The following is a 21,725-nucleotide window of genomic DNA, read 5'->3' on the forward strand; positions in this document are numbered from 1 at the left end:
TCTCAAGCAATTTTTTTTATTGTTTTGCCTTATGCAAGACGGCCGTTATATGCAAGCCCATTTTTTTATTAGTTCAAACCCACATTAAGGGATTTATTAGTTCAAACTCATAAATTAATTTAATTTTATTATAGCAAGATCAAAGAGGACGAATATATCCTTATCCTCAAATAATACCTAAATACAAATTAACCCTATTTTTTTTTTTGTACAAAACCAAAAAATAAAAAACTCAAAAGAAATTAAAAAAAAAAATACGGAAAAACAAAACACGGCCGCACAGTCACGACCATGGCAGAAGACCGCCGCACGACTACCGCAGAAGACCACCGCACGACCACCGCCCAAGACTGCCGCACGACCACCACCAGACCGCCGGCGACGATCAGCAAGCCACCACCACCGCACCATCACCACCACCACCAACAAGTAAGGCCCTCTTATGAAACTTTTGTTTGTACATACGAAAACATCAATCGAGCATCGATTCTTGATAAATATGTGTGGATGAACATTAATCTATACTTATTTCTTGTTGGGTTGCAATGATTTAGGCTATTTGGAAAAAAAAATTGAGATTGAAATTGGTTTTTTTTTTTATTCTTCGTTTTTCCGGAAATCGGTTTATACAGACCGATTTATTTAACAAAAATCGGTGTTCTGATGCCGAAATTTGTTCACCAAATCGGTTATACAACTTCGATTTTAAAAAAAAAAATGGCGTTGTAATGTCGATTAATGATTACAAAATCGGGTTCTCCATCATGAATGTTTGGTGTGTATTTGATAATTTCGGTGTGTAGGGTTTCTTGGTGGCTTTGTGAAGAAGAAGGAGGAGATTTTTAAGTCGTGAAATAATGAAAGGAGATTTCTGGGGTTATGTATTTTATTTGGTCTTGCACAAAGGAAATATATTTTTTATATTTTTAATATTTTGTGTTTTTTATTTACTTTTGAATTTCATTAAGGGTAAATTAGTATTTTTATGTTGCAGGTCTTGAACTTATAAAAAATGGGCTTGCATATAACGGCCGCCTTTATGCAATTGGTGTTACAACAACATTAATTTTGTCTTTAAAAAAAAATATAAATTATATATTTAATAAAAAAAATGTGTATGTTGATATACCCATTACGCACATTGGGCCTTTAATTGGGCTAAGAGCACAACAACCCATTCTACAATTATTTATATGTGACAATTATGGCGTTAAATTTGATTGTTAGATAGTTAAAATATGTTATTTTCATGATTTTATATATTCATATATAATGAGATAAAAGATCTATATATTCATGTATATATTCCTATATATATACGTATATTTTTTTTTCAATCATTAATTAGAAATATGTATTTACCGTGCATCGCACGGGTCTATAACTAGTTTAATGAGTAAATCCCATAACTTAGTAGGGTAAATTACGGTTATTCCCGGTCAAATTACAAAACAAATCAACTTGTATAGATAATCACAATCGCCCTTCAAATATATTTTTTTTACACGTCTACCTTTATGGTGTCAAATTCAATATAATCTTCTAGATTTCGTGGATTATTCTCTAGTATTGTACTCGTTTTGTGCAAAGTTTCTGATGCACCACAATCTGATATTTACAAGCCAAGACACACATCATCTTGTTCCAAAATATGGATCTTGAATGGAGTAAAACGGGTACAAACTGAAGAATATTCCACATAATCTAGAAGATTCAATTGAATTTGACATCACAAGGGTAAACGTATAAAAAAATTCATCATTGAGGGGTGTTTATAATTATCTAAATATGAGAGATTTTTTCGTAATTTGACATTAACTCTGTAATATAGCATCATAGTGATCCAATTCGTCATTTATAGATCAATCATCTCAAGTGTATCCTAAAAAGATGCATAGGGAATTGGTTTTCTTTTTGTAATTTATGTAGAGTTTGGACTTTGGAGTTTAATTAATTATTATTTAAAAACAATATTATTTAAAAAATTCAAATATTTTTAAATTTATTTTCTTCATAAAAGTTGGTGCCTTTTCAAGTTGCATCTGCCGAATATATTCAAAGTTATATTGCTATTTATAGTAGTCGTTATTTTCAACTAGAGCATGTAAAAATTACTGTTTTTTGCAGTTTGGGGTTTATAATATTGGATAATTCGCTAAATGACAAAACTCACAGAAATAAGAATAGTTTTTTATTTTTCAATTGTCTTGTTAGAGGTGAAAATTTTTGTTTTTAATTTTACAATTGCCGATTCCGATAGAAAAAAAAAACCCCTCTAATTTTCTTAGACAATATTTTTATTCCAATTTCCGAAAATTCCAACTCATTTTCTGAAAATTACACCTATAATATGTGAAATGCTTCCGATCAAAATCTAATCTTGTAGTTTGTGTAGATGATACTTCCGTGTTAAATATTGTTCACTAGTTGCATACACCAATATATGATAATTAAGATATCATCATAAATTCGTCTTAAGAGAACGAAATTATTCTTTCGTTCACGCCTCAATTCATCTAATCTTATACTTAGTCGTCGTATTAAAAGATCGGCTTGGTTCGCATCTAATAAACCTAATTTTATGTTTAATTGTTAAAATTGCAACAAGTTCCAATAAAAAGCGGAAAAAACAAATGGAGTCTTAGAAGAACTTATATATTATACACCAAATTACTTACTTCGGTTGATTGTTAACATCTGCATACACATCCATATGTATATGCGCTTAATGAATAATTATTTAATCACATATAATATTAACAATATCGAGCGTGAATAATATAATAATGACAATCTTTGGCAATTTAAAACAAGGGTGAATTCTAGTTTTCCATTTTACTTTGGCTCGATATCGCTTTATCTCCTATACTCTCGATTGCATCGATTTGCCCCATGTACTTGTAAAATTGTCTCAATGTGGCCCACGTCGTTAGTTTCCAGACATTTGACCTTATAAGTCTGAAAATTATAAAAAAAAAATCCCTCCAAGTTTAAATAATTATTAAGAAAATTAAAAAATCGAAGAAAAAAAATTATGTCTACCGTCGTGGACTATGCTTTCTTGTTGTCTTAAATTTTTTATTATTATTTTTTTGTTTCTTTATTTTATTTTTTCTTATTTTTTAATAATTATTTAAACTGTGAGGGGTCGCGTTACCGAACAGCGTTAAGACCAAATGTCAGACAACTAACAACAAGGGCCACATTGATACAATTTTTTTAATGCAAGGAGCAAATCGATGCAATCGAGAGTAGAAGATGATAAAGTTATACCGAGCCAAAGTACAAGGCCGGGCAAACTGGAATTTACCCTACAAACAATATAATTATATTGCCCGTCAATTAGTGATTATTAAAGAGGACAAATTAAAAACCACGTGGCTTGCATGCATGCATGCACGAAAGCCGCCAAAACAATTCCAATTGGCACGATTCTCTACCTGCACTGCCCAATCGCCGCTCACTACTCAGTACTTCACCCCTCGCCATTCTTGCAGGTTTTTTTTTCGTCGTTATGTTATTTTCCGACACGATCATACATATAATATATATATATATATATATATAAAAGAAATCACTGATTCTCATAAATTGTTGATTATTTAACTTGTTCGTCTCAATCTTTAATTTTCTTCTCTACCCAAAAACTGAATAAAAAACTTAAAAATGGTGCAGATACACGATGAAGCCGACCAACAAACCCCGCCGCCCCCGCCGCCGCCGCCGCCGGCGGAGGGGGACGAAGCCATCAGCTACGGCGATCTGGAGCAGCGGATGTGGAAGGACCGTGCGCTGATGAAGAAGCTGAAGGCGGACCCCACCACAAAATCAAAGCTGGAGAAATCCCGGCTGAAGAAAATATCTCGAGCCCAAGCCGCCATTCTCAAATACATGGTGAAAGTAATGGAGGTCTGCAAAGCTCAGGGCTTCGTCTACGGCATCGTGCCGGAGAAGGGCACGGGCACCCCTCTCTCCGGCTCGTCGGAGAGCCTCCGCAAGTGGTGGAAGGAGACGGTGGCTTTCGACAAGAACGCCCCCGCCGCCATCGCCCAGATCGTCGTCGAAGAAACCGCCGCCGGAAAGATGGACCCCATCTCCTGTATGTATCTCCTCCAGGAGCTGCCGGACGCCACCCTGGGCTCCATCCTCTCCGCCCTTCTCCAGCACTGCCTGCCGCCGCAGCGGAAGTTTCCGTTGGAGAGAGGGCTGCCGCCGCCGTGGTGGCCGAAGGGGGACGAGCTGTGGTGGGGGGACCAGGGGATGGCGCAGGAGCAGGGCCCGCCGCCGTACCGGAAGCCGCACGATCTGAAAAAGGCGTGGAAGGTGAGCGTATTGGCGGCGATAATACAACACATGTCGCCGGATTTGGATCGGATGAGGGGTTTCGTGACGGAGTCGAAGATTCTTCAGAATAATATGACGGCTAAAGATACCGCCACCTGGTCGAAAGTAGTTAATCAAGAAGAAGCACTTTCTACTATGACGAAGAAATCGCTCAAAATATCCGAAGACGAAAACATGGAAGAACAAGAAGGGTTATTAGCCGACACCGCGAAAAACGACCGGATCGAGATCGAGTCGGATTTCGATACAAGCAATGATAAGAGAAAATGCGCGTTCGATCCGCCTCCATACGCGAGCGACGAAAACACGAAATGCCGAAAAAGTGATGGAAATAATATTGTTCAAGAAAAATTAGCAATTGAGGAGGATGAAGAAATGGATTTGGGGAAATGGGTAAAAATGGCATTTGAAAGAAGTAATAGCATGTCAATTAGGTCTGGGAATTATTGGGGAGAAAATCTGATTGAGGAATTGCAGTTTGATAACCCTAATATTCCTCCTCCTGCTGACGTGGACATGTTCTTACCTGATCAAGAAACTTGTTCAAGTACTTCTGTTTGGGATTTGCCGTATGAGGATAATTACAGTCAATTATAATGCTCGACTGTGAGTATTATTATTAATAATTAATAATTAATAATTAATAATTAATAATTAATAAATATAGTCCTTGAAAGGGCCTCGGTCAGCCATCTCGAAAGCTCGTAGCGCGCCACTCTTATATGTTGAAACTTTTGTTTTGAGTGTAGTTTCGAATTTGCAGTGTATTTCACTTAATATTTTGATTTTAATGTGATGGAATAAATTTGAATATGTTGGTTCTTTGACCTAATAGTTAATTCTGTGTCATTAGAATTGGTAATTAATTAATTACAGGTTAATTTGTTATTTTAAACTGTTAAAGAAAAAAAAAAACTTGCGACGATTTTGTACAACGTCGCAAATAAGTGGGTAAATAATTGCGACAAAAATCATTTTCACATTTGCACAAACCAATTGCGACGTTTTTCGCACAATCGTCGCACGATGACTAGGAGATTTGCGCCGATTGTCAAATTTCGTCGCAAACGAAAATAAATTGGCAAATACGAATTGTTGCGACGAAATATGGAAGCGTCGCAACTTTCTGCGACGAAAATAATGTCTTTGCGACGAGCCATTTGGCGAACTTTTTTTGTCTCCTGTTAAGTGTATATTTTTACACTTTATCGTATCTTTTTATTTGAGCTTTTGGTTTGATTTAATGATAATTGGTGCTTAAAAAGTTGATTTATTGCGTTTTAGGTATAAATTGAAGAATTGGAAAAGTTTGGGGTCAAAACTGCAAATTTGGAGAAAATATGGGCCAAAAGTGAAATAATCAAAAATATGCTGAAATTGGCTGAAAAAAGGCCCACACGGCCGTGCCAAAATTAGCCTATTTTTGGCACGGCCGTGCCAAATGCTGAATTTGGGCAGAAGGTGCGGCGATTCTCGCACGGCCGTGCGAGAATTACACTGATTTTCGCGCGGCCGTGCCAAATCACGTTGGACACAATTTTGGACTTTTATTCACACAAGGAAACCTAAAATCATCTACCAAGTTGGGGCACCTATTTAAGAGCAAACCAAGCACGAATCAAAGGACTTTTGACACAACCTTGGAGCGAGAGGAGCGAGAGAACGAAGAATCGAAGACGGAGAATTGACAACTCTTCATCACAATTCTTCTTTTATCTATCTTTTCTTAATCTATTCTTTTTATGTTTTTATTATGTTTTTCGTAACGAACATGCGTAGCTAAGTTTTTAATCTAGGATTTTGTTGGAACCCTATGTAGGGATTGTGAACCCTTTTTCTTGAGATTATGCAATTATGATTTTATGATTATTTCTTCTACTTGTTATGATTGTTAGTGCATGAACTTGATCAATTTATGTGCTTTATCTGTGATTATTAGGATTGACTCGACAGAGCTATTTTAATAATTAGACGGTAAGTAGAAGAGCCTTCGAGTAGTTTTCACCGAATGAGTGTGTCAATTGCATGTGGTGTCGTAGACATACAGATATCACCTTAGGTAACCATTTACGAGACTTGTTAGTTAATGCTTTATTTATAATTGGTTTGCATAGACATATAGTGAATCGTTTATGAATAATAGACTCATAATACACGCGACAGCGGGTTATGAGTAAATTAGTGTCTCGGGTTAATAATCATGAATCATATATTTCATAATTGACGGGTTTTGGGTGAGCAATTCTTGCATAGGGGGAAGATAAAATCCTAGGTCCGTTTTAATTGATATTTTCCCGTGATTTTTTTGCTTTCTTAATTTGTTTAGTTGTTTAATTGATTTAATTTGACAAACTTGCGTAGGCTGGATAAAAATCATAATTGTTAGAATTTGGTACTTAGGATTAGGTAATTTGCGTATTCCCTGTGGGATCGACATCCGACTCTCACGAGTCCACTTTATTACTTGTTTGCGATACGTGCACTTGCGTGTTGGTATTTAGCACCCAACAAGTTTTTGGCGCCGTTGCCGGGGAATACGACTAAATTATCTATTTATCCTAATATTAAATTTGAGCAATTTTTCTTACTTCAGCCGTTTTATTTATTTTATTTAATTATTTTCTTTGCTTATTTTATTTTTATTATTTTTGTTTAGGTACTTTTTATGCGAATGGAAGAAGAGAATAATCGTAGGGGAGATGACCAAGGGCGCCTACCGAATGCGGCAGGAAATATCGTCAACGAGCAAGAGCAACTTCTGCTAATTAATCCACCACCTCGTCAACGAGCATTGCATGAGTACACCGTTCCAACACTCAATGGGTTTCAATCGAGCATCCAGCAGCCCCCCATTGAAGCCAACAATTTCGAAATTCGAGCGGGACTCCTTACTATGCTCCAAAACAATGGGTTATTCAGCGGATTAGCTCATGAAGATCCACATCTCCACTTGGTCAACTTCCTCGAAACATGTGATTCGCACAAGATGAACGGAGTATCACCCGAAGCACTGCAACTCCGCCTGTTCAAGCACTCTTTACAAGGGGCAGCCCGAGAATGGTTACAAACTCGTGCACCACACTCCATCTCATCTTGGTCCCAACTAGCACAACTCTTCATGAACACATACAACTCCCCAACAAAAACTGAGAGAATCCGGAGAGAAATACAAAATTTCATACAAGATGCCGGTGAAGCGTTATTCGAGACGTGGGAGCGGTTCAAACAATTAATTCGGAGATGCCCCAATCATGGTCTTCAAGAGTGGCGGCAACTTCAAATATTTTATGACGGGTTGCAAGATAATTCGAGAACGGTGCTCGATTCAGCAGCTGGCGGTATGTTCATGAGCTTAACCTATGACGAAGCATACGAACTTTTGGAGCGAATCGCTAGGAATAAATACATGCGGGCATCGGACCGGTCAAATAGCGGAGCCATAAAGACGGGAGGAATTTTGGAGTTAGACGGGGTCACCGCAATCACTGCCCAGTTAGAAAGGCTATCAAAGCAAGTAGCAGCTTTGCAGACTCAGCAAGTCCATGCAATCAACGGTCCCAACCAGTGCTTAGAAGAAACGGAGTCTCTAAATTACGTGAATGACACTAACCGACAACAGAGGAACCCGTACTCCACCACCTATAATCCGGGATGGGAAGATCACCCCAACTTTGGATGGGGAGGAAATCAGCAAGGACAAAGGCAAGCACTACCTCAAGCTCCACCTCAAGGAGTTGACCTCGCTGACATCTTAGCAAAATTCATGACGGCGACTCAAGCATCCATTCGGAACCTTGAGACACAAATGGGGCAAATTGCAACCCAACTAAAGGCGAGGCCGTCGGGAGCACTGCCGTCGAATACGGAAGATCCTCGAAAGAGCAACATCGAGCAGTGCAATGCAATAAGTTTGAGAAATGGGAGGCAGTTAGAGGAAGGTCCTAAAAAGTCCGTTGCACCACCGCCTATTGTAGAGGAGCCCAAGGAAAAAACCGAGGTCGGGCCAAGCAACACAAAGATCACAGTAAGTGAACCTACTCCCAAGGTACCTTTCCCTCAACGTTTTCAAAACTCTAAGCTTGATATGCAATTTCAGTCATTTTTGGATTATCTTAAAAAATTGCATGTTAATATTCCTTTTGTTGAGGCACTTAAGCATATGCCGAATTGGGTTAAGTTTATAAAGGAACTTGTATCGAAAAAGATGAGGATTCCGGAGTGTGCATCAATCATAGACCTCAATGAGCAAAGTAGTGCTATCCTTGCAAATAAAATTCCACCGAAGCTTAGAGATCCGGGCAGTTGTACCATTCCATGCACAATAGGTACTAGGTATTTCGGGCGGGCGTTGTGTGATCAAGGGGCGAGCGTAAATTTAATGCCTTTATCAATTTATGAGAAATTGAATTTAGGAGAAATTAAGCCTACGTCCGTGACCTTGCAGCTAGCCGATAGATCTTTTACTCACCCTTTAGGTATAGTGGAGGATGTGTTGGTCAAGGTAGATAAATTTATACTCCCGGCCGATTTTCTAGTACTAGACATAGAGGAAGATGAAAATATTCCCCTTATCTTAGGACGCCCCTTCTTAGCAACCGGTAGGTCAATTATTGATGTAGGGAAGAGAGAGCTAAGAATGAGTGTGGGGGACGAAACAGTGATCTTCAAGGTGTACCGGGTGGATGAAAAGCCTATTACGGCTAATGGATGTTATCTTCTTGATGAGGTAAGTGATTCTAAACTTTTTCCTGTTAAATTACATGATTTAAATTTTTTTGTGGATACTAATGTGCATGTAGGAGAACAAAAGAAAAAGGTTGAGTTGGTTACAACACCTACTCAAAACACCGTGATAAAAGACGATGTTGGCAAGCCTCATGACATCAAGAAGAATAAATTCAAGGGCAATCCTAAGCGAACCAGTCGAAAGAAGAATCGGATCAACCCATTTATTCAAGACTTTCTCCAAAAGGAAGTAAGGAGATGGGTTCAAAAGCTAAGGAATTGAAGAGCAAGAACAAAGTCTGGCTGAAGACTATAAACTTAGCGCTTCTCGGGAGGCAACCCGAGATTTTCGTTTTTTATTTTATTTTATTTATTTTTCTTGTTTTATTTTGTTTATTTATTTTATAAGCATGCAAGCTAATAAATTAAACATGTTTTTAATTTTTAGGACCAAAAATCGCAATTTTGCAGCTCATACGGCCGTGCAAAACGCAACAGAAGCATAATAAAGGCGAGGGTGGAGAGAAAACCGGAGACGGCCAAGACGACTTATTCAGGTGTATTCTATCCTTAAACTTCGTGTTAATTACATTGAGGGCAATGTAAATTTTAAGTTTGGGGGTGGAAAATTACTTGTTTTTATGTGCTTTAATTTTTTAGTTTGCATGCCTTAAGTTTTTTTTGTTTATTTGAGTTATTTTATTTTAGTTTTTTCTTTCGAAAAAAAAAAAAAAAAACTAAAAATTTGCTTGAGATAAATGCTTCGATGAATCATGATGATGAAAGATGGTCGATGTTTAATGATGAAATTGCTTGTTTTATCTTGATTTTGATCGAATTTTGGTGAGCTTTTGATTCAAAGTGTCGTAGGAAGGAGTCATTGTTAGGAATCACGAATTATGCCTTGCTTTGGTTGAAAGTTTTGTGTTTTAAAACGTGGAATTAATTTATGCTATATCATATGCTATTCGGTTTTAGAACTCGCCTTAGGAATTTACAAAGTGAAATATTAAATTGTTGAGCAATTTGGGAAGTGATTTGGGCCATCTTTGAACCGTTTGAGCCTTTCAAGCCTACCTTTAAATTTTTATCATTCGAACCTTGATTGAGCCTTGGAGAAACGGTGTTCTTTCTTTTAGCCAATGTGTATAAGGTAGAATAAGTGGAGATTTTTGAAAAATTAACCCTTGGAGTTCGGTTGAAAAAAAAAAAAAAAAAAAAAAATTTATAAGGTCCTTCTTCTTCTTCGAAAAAAAAAAAAATAATAAAAAAAGAAAAAAAAAAAAGAGAAAAAAAAGAAAAGAAAAAAAAAAGAGAAAAAAGAGAAAGAAGAAGAAGAGACTAGAAGGGGAAGTAAGGACTAGTTGTTGAATTGTTTTGAAAGCTCGATCCATTGTTTTAAGAGCAAAAGTGGAGACTTTTGAACTCTTAAGAATCGAGTTTATTAAAGTCCTTAGAGGTGAATTCATTGTTTCAAACGCCTATCTTTCAAAATTTGGCGTAATCATCTCAACTCAAGAAAATTAGCCACACATACCCATATTTTCTACCTCGAACCAAAAAGCCCAACATTTGAAAGCCAAAAAGTCCCAATGATCCCAATAGCTCAATTATTTGATACTAGTCGAGTAGAGAAATTTGGTGAGTCTTTGGAGTTGAACATTATTATGCAAGTATAAATTTTCTCCATTTTTAATTTGTAAATATGGGATACTTGAAGCGATAGCATGGTTTGTGGTTTTTAGCAATGGTGAGTGAATACGTATCTTTGAATTACAAGCTTGTAAATTTTTGAGAATTGTTATGATAATTGCAAGTTCTGAAAAAAAAAAAAAAGTTGACCATTAATCTATGTGATGAGAGGCATTTGTTGAGAGTGTTGCTTTGAAAGTTGCTAGTTTTTGCTTGAGGACAACCAAAAGATCAAGTTTGGGGGTGTGTTAAGTGTATATTTTTACACTTTATCGTATCTTTTTATTTGAGCTTTTGGTTTGATTTAATGATAATTGGTGCTTAAAAAGTTGATTTATTGCGTTTTAGGTATAAATTGAAGAATTGGAAAAGTTTGGGGTCAAAACTGCAAATTTGGAGAAAATATGGGCCAAAAGTGAAATAATCAAAAATATGCTGAAATTGGCTGAAAAAAGGCCCACACGGCCGTGCCAAAATTAGCCTATTTTTGGCACGGCCGTGCCAAATGCTGAATTTGGGCAGAAGGTGCGGCGATTCTCGCACGGCCGTGCGAGAATTACACTGATTTTCGCGCGGCCGTGCCAAATCACGTTGGACACAATTTTGGACTTTTATTCACACAAGGAAACCTAAAATCATCTACCAAGTTGGGGCACCTATTTAAGAGCAAACCAAGCACGAATCAAAGGACTTTTGACACAACCTTGGAGCGAGAGGAGCGAGAGAACGAAGAATCGAAGACGGAGAATTGACAACTCTTCATCACAATTCTTCTTTTATCTATCTTTTCTTAATCTATTCTTTTTATGTTTTTATTATGTTTTTCGTAACGAACATGCGTAGCTAAGTTTTTAATCTAGGATTTTGTTGGAACCCTATGTAGGGATTGTGAACCCTTTTTCTTGAGATTATGCAATTATGATTTTATGATTATTTCTTCTACTTGTTATGATTGTTAGTGCATGAACTTGATCAATTTATGTGCTTTATCTGTGATTATTAGGATTGACTCGACAGAGCTATTTTAATAATTAGACGGTAAGTAGAAGAGCCTTCGAGTAGTTTTCACCGAATGAGTGTGTCAATTGCATGTGGTGTCGTAGACATACAGATATCACCTTAGGTAACCATTTACGAGACTTGTTAGTTAATGCTTTATTTATAATTGGTTTGCATAGACATATAGTGAATCGTTTATGAATAATAGACTCATAATACACGCGACATCGGGTTATGAGTAAATTAGTGTCTCGGGTTAATAATCATGAATCATATATTTCATAATTGACGGGTTTTGGGTGAGCAATTCTTGCATAGGGGGAAGATAAAATCCTAGGTCCGTTTTAATTGATATTTTCCCGTGATTTTTTTGCTTTCTTAATTTGTTTAGTTGTTTAATTGATTTAATTTGACAAACTTGCGTAGGCTGGATAAAAATCATAATTGTTAGAATTTGGTACTTAGGATTAGGTAATTTGCGTATTCCCTGTGGGATCGACATCCGACTCTCACGAGTCCACTTTATTACTTGTTTGCGATACGTGCACTTGCGTGTTGGTATTTAGCACCCAACATCTCCGTTGCGACGATTTTGTTTCGTCGCAAGGGTTGAATTTTGCGTCGCCAATATCCTTTTCTCGTCGCAAATTTTCGTCGCCAGTGTTGTGATTTGGCCTAGTGAGGCCTCGGTTAGCCATCCGGCCCAATAAGGTCGCCCGGTCCCAGTCTAGCTCTCGCCAAGGAGGATTTGCGACGAGATCTTAATTAACGGAGAATCACGAGCGTCTGGAAATCAGAACTGATTGTGTGATCTTGTCATTTATAACTCATCCCTATAGGCTCAAACTCGGCTCACTTATTTTTTCGGGCTTCGGGTTTATATCGGGCTTATATCGGATAATAAAAAAATAACTATCTTTACAACTTTGCACACGAACGTGTTCATAAAAAAAAGAAAAAAAAAACCTTCGCAACATAAGAGCAAAATGTAAAATACTCTTGAAGATCAAATAGACTATGTCGTTTTATCCAATATGAAATATGAAATTTAATATCGCAAATAATTAATCCTTAAGTAATTAAAAAATAAAAAATGCATGAGTCCAAATCGAAATGAAAAAACATAAAACCATAGAAGCAATAGTCGCTAGATGCACTCCTAACTCTTTCCGGAAATCTTGAAACCTGCAAAAGGAAAAAGACATAAGAACAAAAAAAACAAAACAAACAATATCATCAGTATATATTAATTTAATTAAAAAAAATTATTTTGATGTTAGGGCTACAATATATGCTGTCTTCTGATGTCATAAACTAGGAGTCTAGGATATAAATTTGTAAGGAAAAAAAATGGAAATACAAACTCAATAAAATCTTTAATTTTTTGTCGAACAGTACTGGAAATACAAACTCAATAAAAAATGAAATACAAACTCAAAAAAATAATGACCCAATTTTCGTCGAACTGTGGAGATAAGTATTCAAAGTTATATCTAATACCTTTTGATATCACAAACTGGAATCAACTACAATAATCCCAGATTTTACATTAATTTTCTCAGAATATGAAATTGTATTTAAGAAAAAAATTAAGAAAAAAAAAATACAATGATAAATTAAGATTACCTCCATTGATGACATATGCAGAGAAACCCTAAACGTGATTTTTGCAAGATACTGTAAATTCTAGTTTTAATGTTTTATATGAATTAAGAAAAAGGTTAAGATACGCTGTAAATTCTAGTTTTAATGTTTTATATGAATTAACAAAAAGGTTAAGATACGGTTAGCATCTTTGATGTAGGAAACTTATCGTTTTCTAAAGATTGATTTTGATTAAATTTATAAATTAATTACTACTAATTGAGTAATTGTTGACTTGTTTCCATCCGTACATATTACCTATTAGTTAAACTATTTTGCAGGATATATATGGGTCATTAGCAATAAACCCCTCATATAGATAATAAATGGTGATATGTTCACCCCTTAAATCTTTTTTTGTGATAACCCCCTAGAAATTGTAATCCCAATTCTACCCTTATGTCAATTAGCATAATTAGTCTCAATTATTCCTTTTTGCTCTCTTTCCATAACAATAATTTAATTCCTAAAAATCTGCTTCCAAATTCCTAAAAATTTGATACCAAATCAAAAAAGTGATTTTTTTTTTTACTTTTTTAGTTTTTATTATTTTCGGATTATTTAGCTATTTTTATTTATTTTTATTTTTAAATATTTTTTTAATAAAAATATTATTTTCAATTTTTTTTAAATTTTTGTAAAACAAAAAATTGATTTTTTTTCTCGACAGGTTTACAACTCCGAATATGACTATAGTTAAATATGACTATATTTGACTATGTAGACATATTCTTTCTTTATATTGCAATTTTTATATCTTCAACTTAAAAATTCCGATTACATAGTGTGGTATAGTCATGTTTACCAAATTATATAAAACATCGAAGATTCCCTACTGTTTACGAAAACAATCCAATCAAAATCCACACACAAAAATAATAATTTTGAATCTAGTTATTATAAATCAACTTGAAAACGAGAAGATAAAACATATTCGAATATGACTACAGTCAATTTTGAATTTAGTTATTATTAATCAACTTGAAAACGAGAAGATAAGACATATTCGAATATGACTACAGTCATATTTAACAGTAGTCATATTCGAATATGACTACAATCATATTCGAAAAATACATACATATATGAATATAGTCATATTTGAATACGACTATAGTCATGTTATTGTTACTGTTTAGATCTGAAACTGTAGTTTCAGATCTAAAAAAAAAATCGAAAAAATATATAAATAAAGATAGAAAAATAACGAAAAGAGGCATGGGGAGTCGACGACAGCGGCGGTGGTGGCGATAGTGAAGGAAAAAGAGTGAGAGAGGCGGAGACGGTGGTGGTGGAAAAATCTGGAAAAAAAAAAATTGAGAAATCAAGAAAGATAACGAAAAATAGAGAAAGAGTCCTACGTGGAAACGAAGGAGGAGGTGGCGGCAACGAGCGACGACGGTAATGGTGGTGTACAAGTCCATGTGGAGACGACGGTGGTGTAAAGAGCGAGAAATCCATAGAAACAACGAACACGAGAAAATAATAAATCACTAATCGAGTGAATCAACAATAGTCACATTCGAACCAGAGTAGTCACGTTGATGCTGCTGTTTCAGATCTGGAGGGGGAGGCGATGACAACGACGGTGAATGAAAGAGAGAGAGTGGGTGGATTTATAATTTTTTTACTTGAGAAGAAGAAGAGAAATTGAATTTCGACCGGCCGGCGGTGACGAGGGCGCGAACAACGGTGGCATCTCCGAGGCGGACGGCTAGGTGTAGTGGGGTGAGCGGCTGTGATCGGTAGCTAGGGTGAGCGGACTACGACGGTGGTGCGGAGAAGGGGAATGATGGCGGCGATGGCAGTTGCAGATCTGCAAGGGAGAGAGAGAGAGAGAGAGAGAGAGAGAGAGAGAGAGAGAGAGAGAGAGAGAGAGAGAGAGAGAGAGAGAGAGAGAGAGAGAGAGAGAGAGAGAGAGAGAGAGAGAGAGAGAGAGAGAGAGAGAGAGAGAGGAAGAGGGAGAGATATACAAGAGTGAGAAATAAAATTATATCACGTTAAAAACCTAACACATGGGCACTTTAGTCTTATCATGTCTGCTGGGGGGTCTCACTAATTCAAATTGGGAATTGGATTTTGGAAAAAGTCTTTAAAGTCAATTGGGTTTATATCAAAATATTTTTTAAATGAGGGGGGTATTGCATATTTCCCCATATATATATATATATATAATATTTTATATTTAATTATCAATTTAGTCAGGCTTTATTCGGGTTGAGCCATAGTAAGCTCAAACTCGACCCATAGTTTAATCGGGTCTAATTAAAAGGCTCAAACTCGGCCCGGCTCATAATTAATTCGACTCGGCTCAAATAAAATCGGGCCGAGCCATCGGGCTTCGGGTAGGCCCGGCTCAATTGCCGGTCCTACTCGTGTGTAATAAGTAAAGTAGTATCAATTAATAACGTAAGTAAAGGATCTTAACTGATCTTTGGTCTTGTATATAAATGAACGTTAGAAACCCTAAACGTTTTGAATAATACATTGATACTCTCTCTTTTGCGTTAACTAAATTAATTATGTTCGTAATCTTACCGCCGTCGCTGGACCAAAATCCGACGACATCTTGTGTACGTTCTTACAGTCTTAAGGGAGTAGAGTTTTGAAGTTATAAGGTGTCGAGGGTGTAGATCCTACACCATCAGTCCTAGCTAGTCATTAAGTGTTAATTAACATGTTTTCCATGATCTTAATATTTTATATAAATATGATGCATATTTATAAATTTATTGACTTTATACATGTTTTTTTTCTTCATGCAATTGGTTGCTCGTTTTCTTTTGATCAAATAGCGTTTCTAAACCAACAAATCTCACTCAATGAATGGGTCATATATATTTTAACTGGTGAGGTAAGATGAGAGTTGTAATGTAGTGGAAATTAAAATCTTATAAAGAATTTGAGAAAATTCCTTTGGTTGTTATTAATTAATAGAATGAGAATTTCTTCTCTTCCCACTCTCTTCTCTTCTCTCTCGTCTCTCTCTATTTTAGTGAAAAGTGCAACTAAAAACAGTAATTAAATTATACAACTAAAAACATCTGTTGAAAAGTGCAATAATTTTTTTTTTATATAAATATGATCTTGTGTTAGGTACACATTCAATAAGTCGAATATATTGATATCGATAAATTTTAAGAAATGAATACATAACTAATAGTAATCTTGAGTATATAAATTATTTTCATTCATTATTATACAATCTATATTACTTTTTAATAATTTTATTTTAGTTACTTTTTATTTTTTTATGATCCAACAATTATTAGATTGTTATGTGTATTATTGTGAAATAAATAAAATTTAAAATAATTGATATTGAAGGGGATACGTGTTACGAATAATACTGTAATAGGGTACGTGCTACATATGTTATAATTTAAAATAATTAATATTGAGTGGATAAGTGTTACAAATAATATGTTAATGGGGTATGTGTTACATATGTTATAATTCGAGTAAACTGCAAAAACTACCCCTGTGTAATCCCAAAATAGCAAAAACCCCCCTGTGATAAATAAACTAGCAAAAAACCCCCCTGTGAAATTATTTAAATAGCAAAAACCCCCCTATGGAACTATTTGAGGGTTGACTTGATATAAAAAGACACAAATACCCCTGGAGTCTTGCAATTAATAAATTCTTATATTTTATAAATATTTTAATTATTTTATTTAAAAAATAATCAATTTAGTTGTTTACTATTTTTTTTAATTTCTAAACAAATAAATTAAAAAGAATAAATATACATATAATATGTATATATATAAATACATTTTGAGGGTCAATTTTGTCATTTCAAGTCTAAAAAATCAGCTAGGGGGGATTCTGCCTTTGACTAAATTTCACAGGGGGGTTTTTGCTAGTTTATTTATCACAGGGGGGTTTTTGCTATTTCGAGATAACACAGGGGTAGTTTTTGCAGTTTACTCGTTATAATTCATGGGTGTCAAATAATGTATTTAAATCCTTTTTATAAAGAGGACAAATTAAAACCACGTGGCGTACATGCACGCAATCCGCAAAACCTAAATTAATGAGGATTGTCAGGATTATGTAGCTCTGTGTTCTGTCCAAGAGCCAAAACCCTTATTTAATATTTTTTTCATCGGCCAATCTTAGCAGGTTTATTGCGTAGAATCCCCCAGTGTTTTATTTTACCTTGCATGAAATTCCCCATTTTGTTAATAATTAACACCGTTAATTATTTAGGGGATTCCATCCAAATTTTTCATAACACAGGGGGTTTGGTGCATATTTTCTTCAATATATGGGGATTTTATGCAAAAAATATTTTATTTATTTAAAATTCAATTTTTCTTTTAAATTAAGTCAAACACATATATTCAATTGCAATAAAAAAAAATTAAAGGCTAATGGTAAGGATGAAATTTCTAACAAGTTTTTTTTCTTGTAATTTCCGTTTCAAATTTATTTTTTAAAATATTAGAACATCTTTTTTCTCAATTGGATTTCAAAAATTTGATTCCATTTCTTAAAAAAAAAGTTGCATGAAAATTGAAACTAATTAATTTTTTTTAGGAATTTCCAATTTTGAATTCAAAAAGTGTTTTATCAATGTATTTTATAAAAATCAAAATTATATACTTATAATATCAATATTATTATATATTTGTATAATTTATCTTGGATGTATTATATGTCAAAGAATATAAATAATATGAAAATTCGAATTTAGTTTTAATATAAATAATTATATTAATAATTTTGAAAATTCGACTTTCAAAAATTGATAAATGTATTTGACTTATTTCAAAAAAATAATTCAACTTTTAAATAAATAAATATATTTTACATAAATTCCACTTGTATTGTAAATAACATGCACCAAACTTCCTTTTATGACAAACTTGCATGGAATCCCCTAAATAGTTAACGGTGTTAATTGTTAACGGAATGGAGGATTTCATGCAAGGTAAAATAAAACACAGGGGGATTTTACGCAATAAAAGTAACACATGGGGGTTTGGTGTGTATTTTACATAACACGGGGGGTTTTATGCAGTTTACCCCTCCATTAACCTATTATTATTTGTCATGTGGTATTTAAAAATATAATTATTTACATTTAAAATTTGATAATCTATTTTATGCTTGTGTTTGTAGGGTAAATTACGAAAATTTCCTTGAACTTAGATTAAATTACAAACAACACCCTACCTATCCGTATTTACCAAAATTCTCTCGACAATTTATTTATGTCTTACATGCACCTAGCCATTTATGGTGTGACGTTTCACGGAATCATTTTCACAGTAGAAAAAAGATAATAATCAAATAAGAAAATAACAAACACGTGGCATCATAATCAAGACGACAAAGAAGAATAAGAAACGATGGATGCGTTATACATTTGATTCACAGTTCGATTTGAACAAAAAAAATAAAATTAATTGAACCGAACCGAACCGAACCGAACCGATAGAACAAAATCCTACGTGTACACTCCTACTAAATATAGCATCCAATAAATAAAATGCAGCCCTAATGACAAGGTTTTCCCATTTAAAATTCGATTGGTGGTTATTAAAAAAAAAAAGGACGTGGAATAGATGCAGGCAAGTTGCAAAACCCTAATCCAAATTATTTTCTCTATCTGCACTTCCCAAGAGCTAAGGGGCCAAAATCCGCCCCCTTCGGCGCTCAGTATTACGTATGTACAGCTCTGCCGTCAGCCAATTAATTAGAGGGCAAATTGCACATCAGCTCCCGTAAATTTTTAATATTTGCACTTTACCCCCTTAATTTTTTTAAAAGTGAATGTCTCCCTTCAAAGTGTTATTCATGTTGCACATTGCCCAGATAGCAAAACTCCGTGGATTATTCATTGGAATTGAGTATTTTTGTTGCACGTTGTCTCGTTAAATGTTATTTTTTTGTTGCAGGTTGTCCCTTAAGAACAATACTTTTTTACACGTTTTCTCTTTAAAATGTTAGTGTTATTGCACAATGCCCTCAAAAAATTGACTTTTAGGGCAAAATGGAACCAAAATAGTATTTCGAAGATGAAGTATACATTTTTTGAACTTTTAGGAGAAAATTATAGGGAATGAAGTGCATTTTTTCCTTAATTTAATCGAGTATAACTCTATTGAATAAGCTTTAAAAAGTTTAGTATAATGATTTTTGTCTAACTTTATTGATCCGTTGTATCAGAAAATTAAAATCATAGAAATTAAAGAATTGTTTGTTAGATTTACAATGGAATTTGAACGAAAGCATAATAATAATAATAATAATAATAATAATAATAATAATAATAATAATAATAATAATAATAATAATAATAATAATAATAATAATAATAATAATAATAATAATAATAATAATAATAATAATAATAATAATAATAATAATAATAATAATAATAATAATAATAATAATAATAATAATAATAATAATAACAATAATAATAATAATAATAATAATAATAATAATAATAATAATAATAATAATAATAATAATAATAATAATAATAATAATAATAATAATAATAATAATAATAATAATAATAATAATAATAATAATAATAATAATAATAATAATAATAATAATAATAATAATAATAATAATAATAATAATAATAATAATAATAATAATAATAATAATAATAATAATAATAATAATAATAATAATAATAATAATAATAATAATAATAATAATAATAATAATAATAATAATAATAATAATAATAATAATAATAATAATAATAATAATAATAATAATAATAATAATAATAATAATAATAATAATAATAATAATAATAATAATAATAATAATAATAATAATAATAATAATAATAATAATAATAATAATAATAATAATAATAATAATAATAATAATAATAATAATAGTAATAATAATAATAATAATAATAATAATAGTAATAATAATAATAATAATAATAATAATAATAATAATAATAATAATAATAATAATAATAATAATAATAATAATAATAATAATAATAATAATAATAATAATAATAATAATAATAATAATAATAATAATAATAATAATAATAATAATAATAATAATAATAATAATAATAATAATAATAATAATAATAATAATAATAATAATAATAATAATAATAATAATAATAATAATAATAATACTCACGAAGAGTAATATAATATAATATTTCAAGTGCAACCATAACAATTAAGGGCAAATTACCAAAACCCCCCTGAGGTAAGTCTGAATAACGAAAATTCCCCCCACGTTCTCGTAATTACGAAAACCCCCCTGAGGTATGCAGACATCTTACAAATCGCTCTAACGGTGTTAAACTCGATAGAATCTTTTTGATTCTCCCGAATATTCCTCCGATAATACCAATTTTGCCCTTGTACACGAAATTACCCTTAGGGGGTAATTGTAAGCATTTTATTTAATGAGGGGTCATAAATATATAAATAAAATCCAATTCCTCTCACGCCAGCCCACAATCAGACGACACATTCGAGATTGACTTCAAGCTTCAAAGCCTCACCGGGATCTTGCCTGCCGCCGAGAACTCGCCCACACACCGACTGATTTCGTCCGTGGGGCTTCCGTCCTCCTCAAAGCACCTTGATCCGTACTCCGATGATGGTACCTGCAACGCCGGGAGGGATTCCCGGCGGGAAAGCTCCGACGATCAAGTCAGTGATCGAAAAAGATAAGTATATGTGTGATATTGTAAGAATGAATAGTGTAATAATGCGTGTGATTAATGGTCCTTCTATTTATAGATGAGGAAACCTTGGCCTCCAAGGTTTCCTTTTTTAGGGTTTGCTCCTCCCTCAAGTCAAGTGTTTTGGGCCTCTCTTATTGGGCCTGCTTTAGGTCATGCTTAAGGTCACACCTCTGCTGGAATGCGAGTCGCGGTGTTGCCAGCTCGTCATTCGGAGGTCGCAGTTCGGCATCGTTTCTTATAGTAGTGAATTGGCTCTTCTCAGTTCGTATTTATTCATCTTGTCACAGTGGCCCGTATCACCGACAAAACTTGCCTCACCGCCGGAAAATAAGTCCTCCATCGCCGCCGTCTAAGATGTCCTCTATTGCCGTCGAAAAAACGTCCTCCATCGCCGCTCACAAATGTCGATTTTTAATTCGATACACAAGTGTCGATTCTTTTCAAAAATTTCGACATAACAGGTAGGTGTCGAATTTAAGAGGAAAATTTGACGGTCGATGTTAGAGGGAGAACTAATCCGCCGATGCCACTGGATTACTTCGGCAATTGCTTGGGTGGCGGAATAGCGAAAATCAAGCACAAAACACTTGTCGGGGAAGAAGGGTTTGTAATTGCT

At 33.9% G+C, this 21,725-nt stretch overlaps 2 protein-coding genes and 1 non-coding gene across 3 annotated transcripts; 2 read left to right on the forward strand and 1 right to left on the reverse strand.

The window, feature by feature from the left end:
* Window positions 1-3,647: 3,647 nt before the first annotated feature.
* Window positions 3,648-5,101, forward strand: LOC105964968 (putative ETHYLENE INSENSITIVE 3-like 4 protein). The gene has a single exon (XM_012989475.2). It carries the CDS (start codon window positions 3,667-3,669, stop codon window positions 4,939-4,941), a length of 1,275 nt encoding a protein of 424 aa, XP_012844929.2. The 5' UTR covers window positions 3,648-3,666; the 3' UTR covers window positions 4,942-5,101.
* Window positions 5,102-7,495: 2,394 nt separating this feature from the next.
* Window positions 7,496-7,602, reverse strand: LOC148768900 (small nucleolar RNA R71). Its single transcript, XR_016033346.1, has one exon. It is a non-coding gene; the product is annotated as a small nucleolar RNA R71 (small nucleolar RNA).
* Window positions 7,603-8,102: 500 nt separating this feature from the next.
* On the forward strand, window positions 8,103-10,687 carry LOC148768901 (uncharacterized). The gene has a single exon (XM_088822521.1). It carries the CDS (start codon window positions 8,108-8,110, stop codon window positions 9,350-9,352), a length of 1,245 nt encoding a protein of 414 aa, XP_088678647.1. The 5' UTR covers window positions 8,103-8,107; the 3' UTR covers window positions 9,353-10,687.
* Window positions 10,688-21,725: the final 11,038 nt, after the last annotated feature.

The sequence above is a fragment of the Erythranthe guttata genome, chromosome 8 (assembly GCF_056151865.1).
Source record: "Erythranthe guttata isolate IM_541 chromosome 8, IM_541, whole genome shotgun sequence".
NCBI classification, from domain to species: Eukaryota; Viridiplantae; Streptophyta; class Magnoliopsida; order Lamiales; family Phrymaceae; genus Erythranthe; species Erythranthe guttata.

What these genes read in the sequence shown, in the direction of transcription:
- LOC105964968 (XM_012989475.2), top strand. Translation starts at nt 3,667, where the DNA reads ATGGTGCAGATACACGATGAAGCCGACCAACAAACCCCGCCGCCCCCG.
- LOC148768901 (XM_088822521.1), top strand. Translation starts at nt 8,108, where the DNA reads ATGACGGCGACTCAAGCATCCATTCGGAACCTTGAGACACAAATGGGG.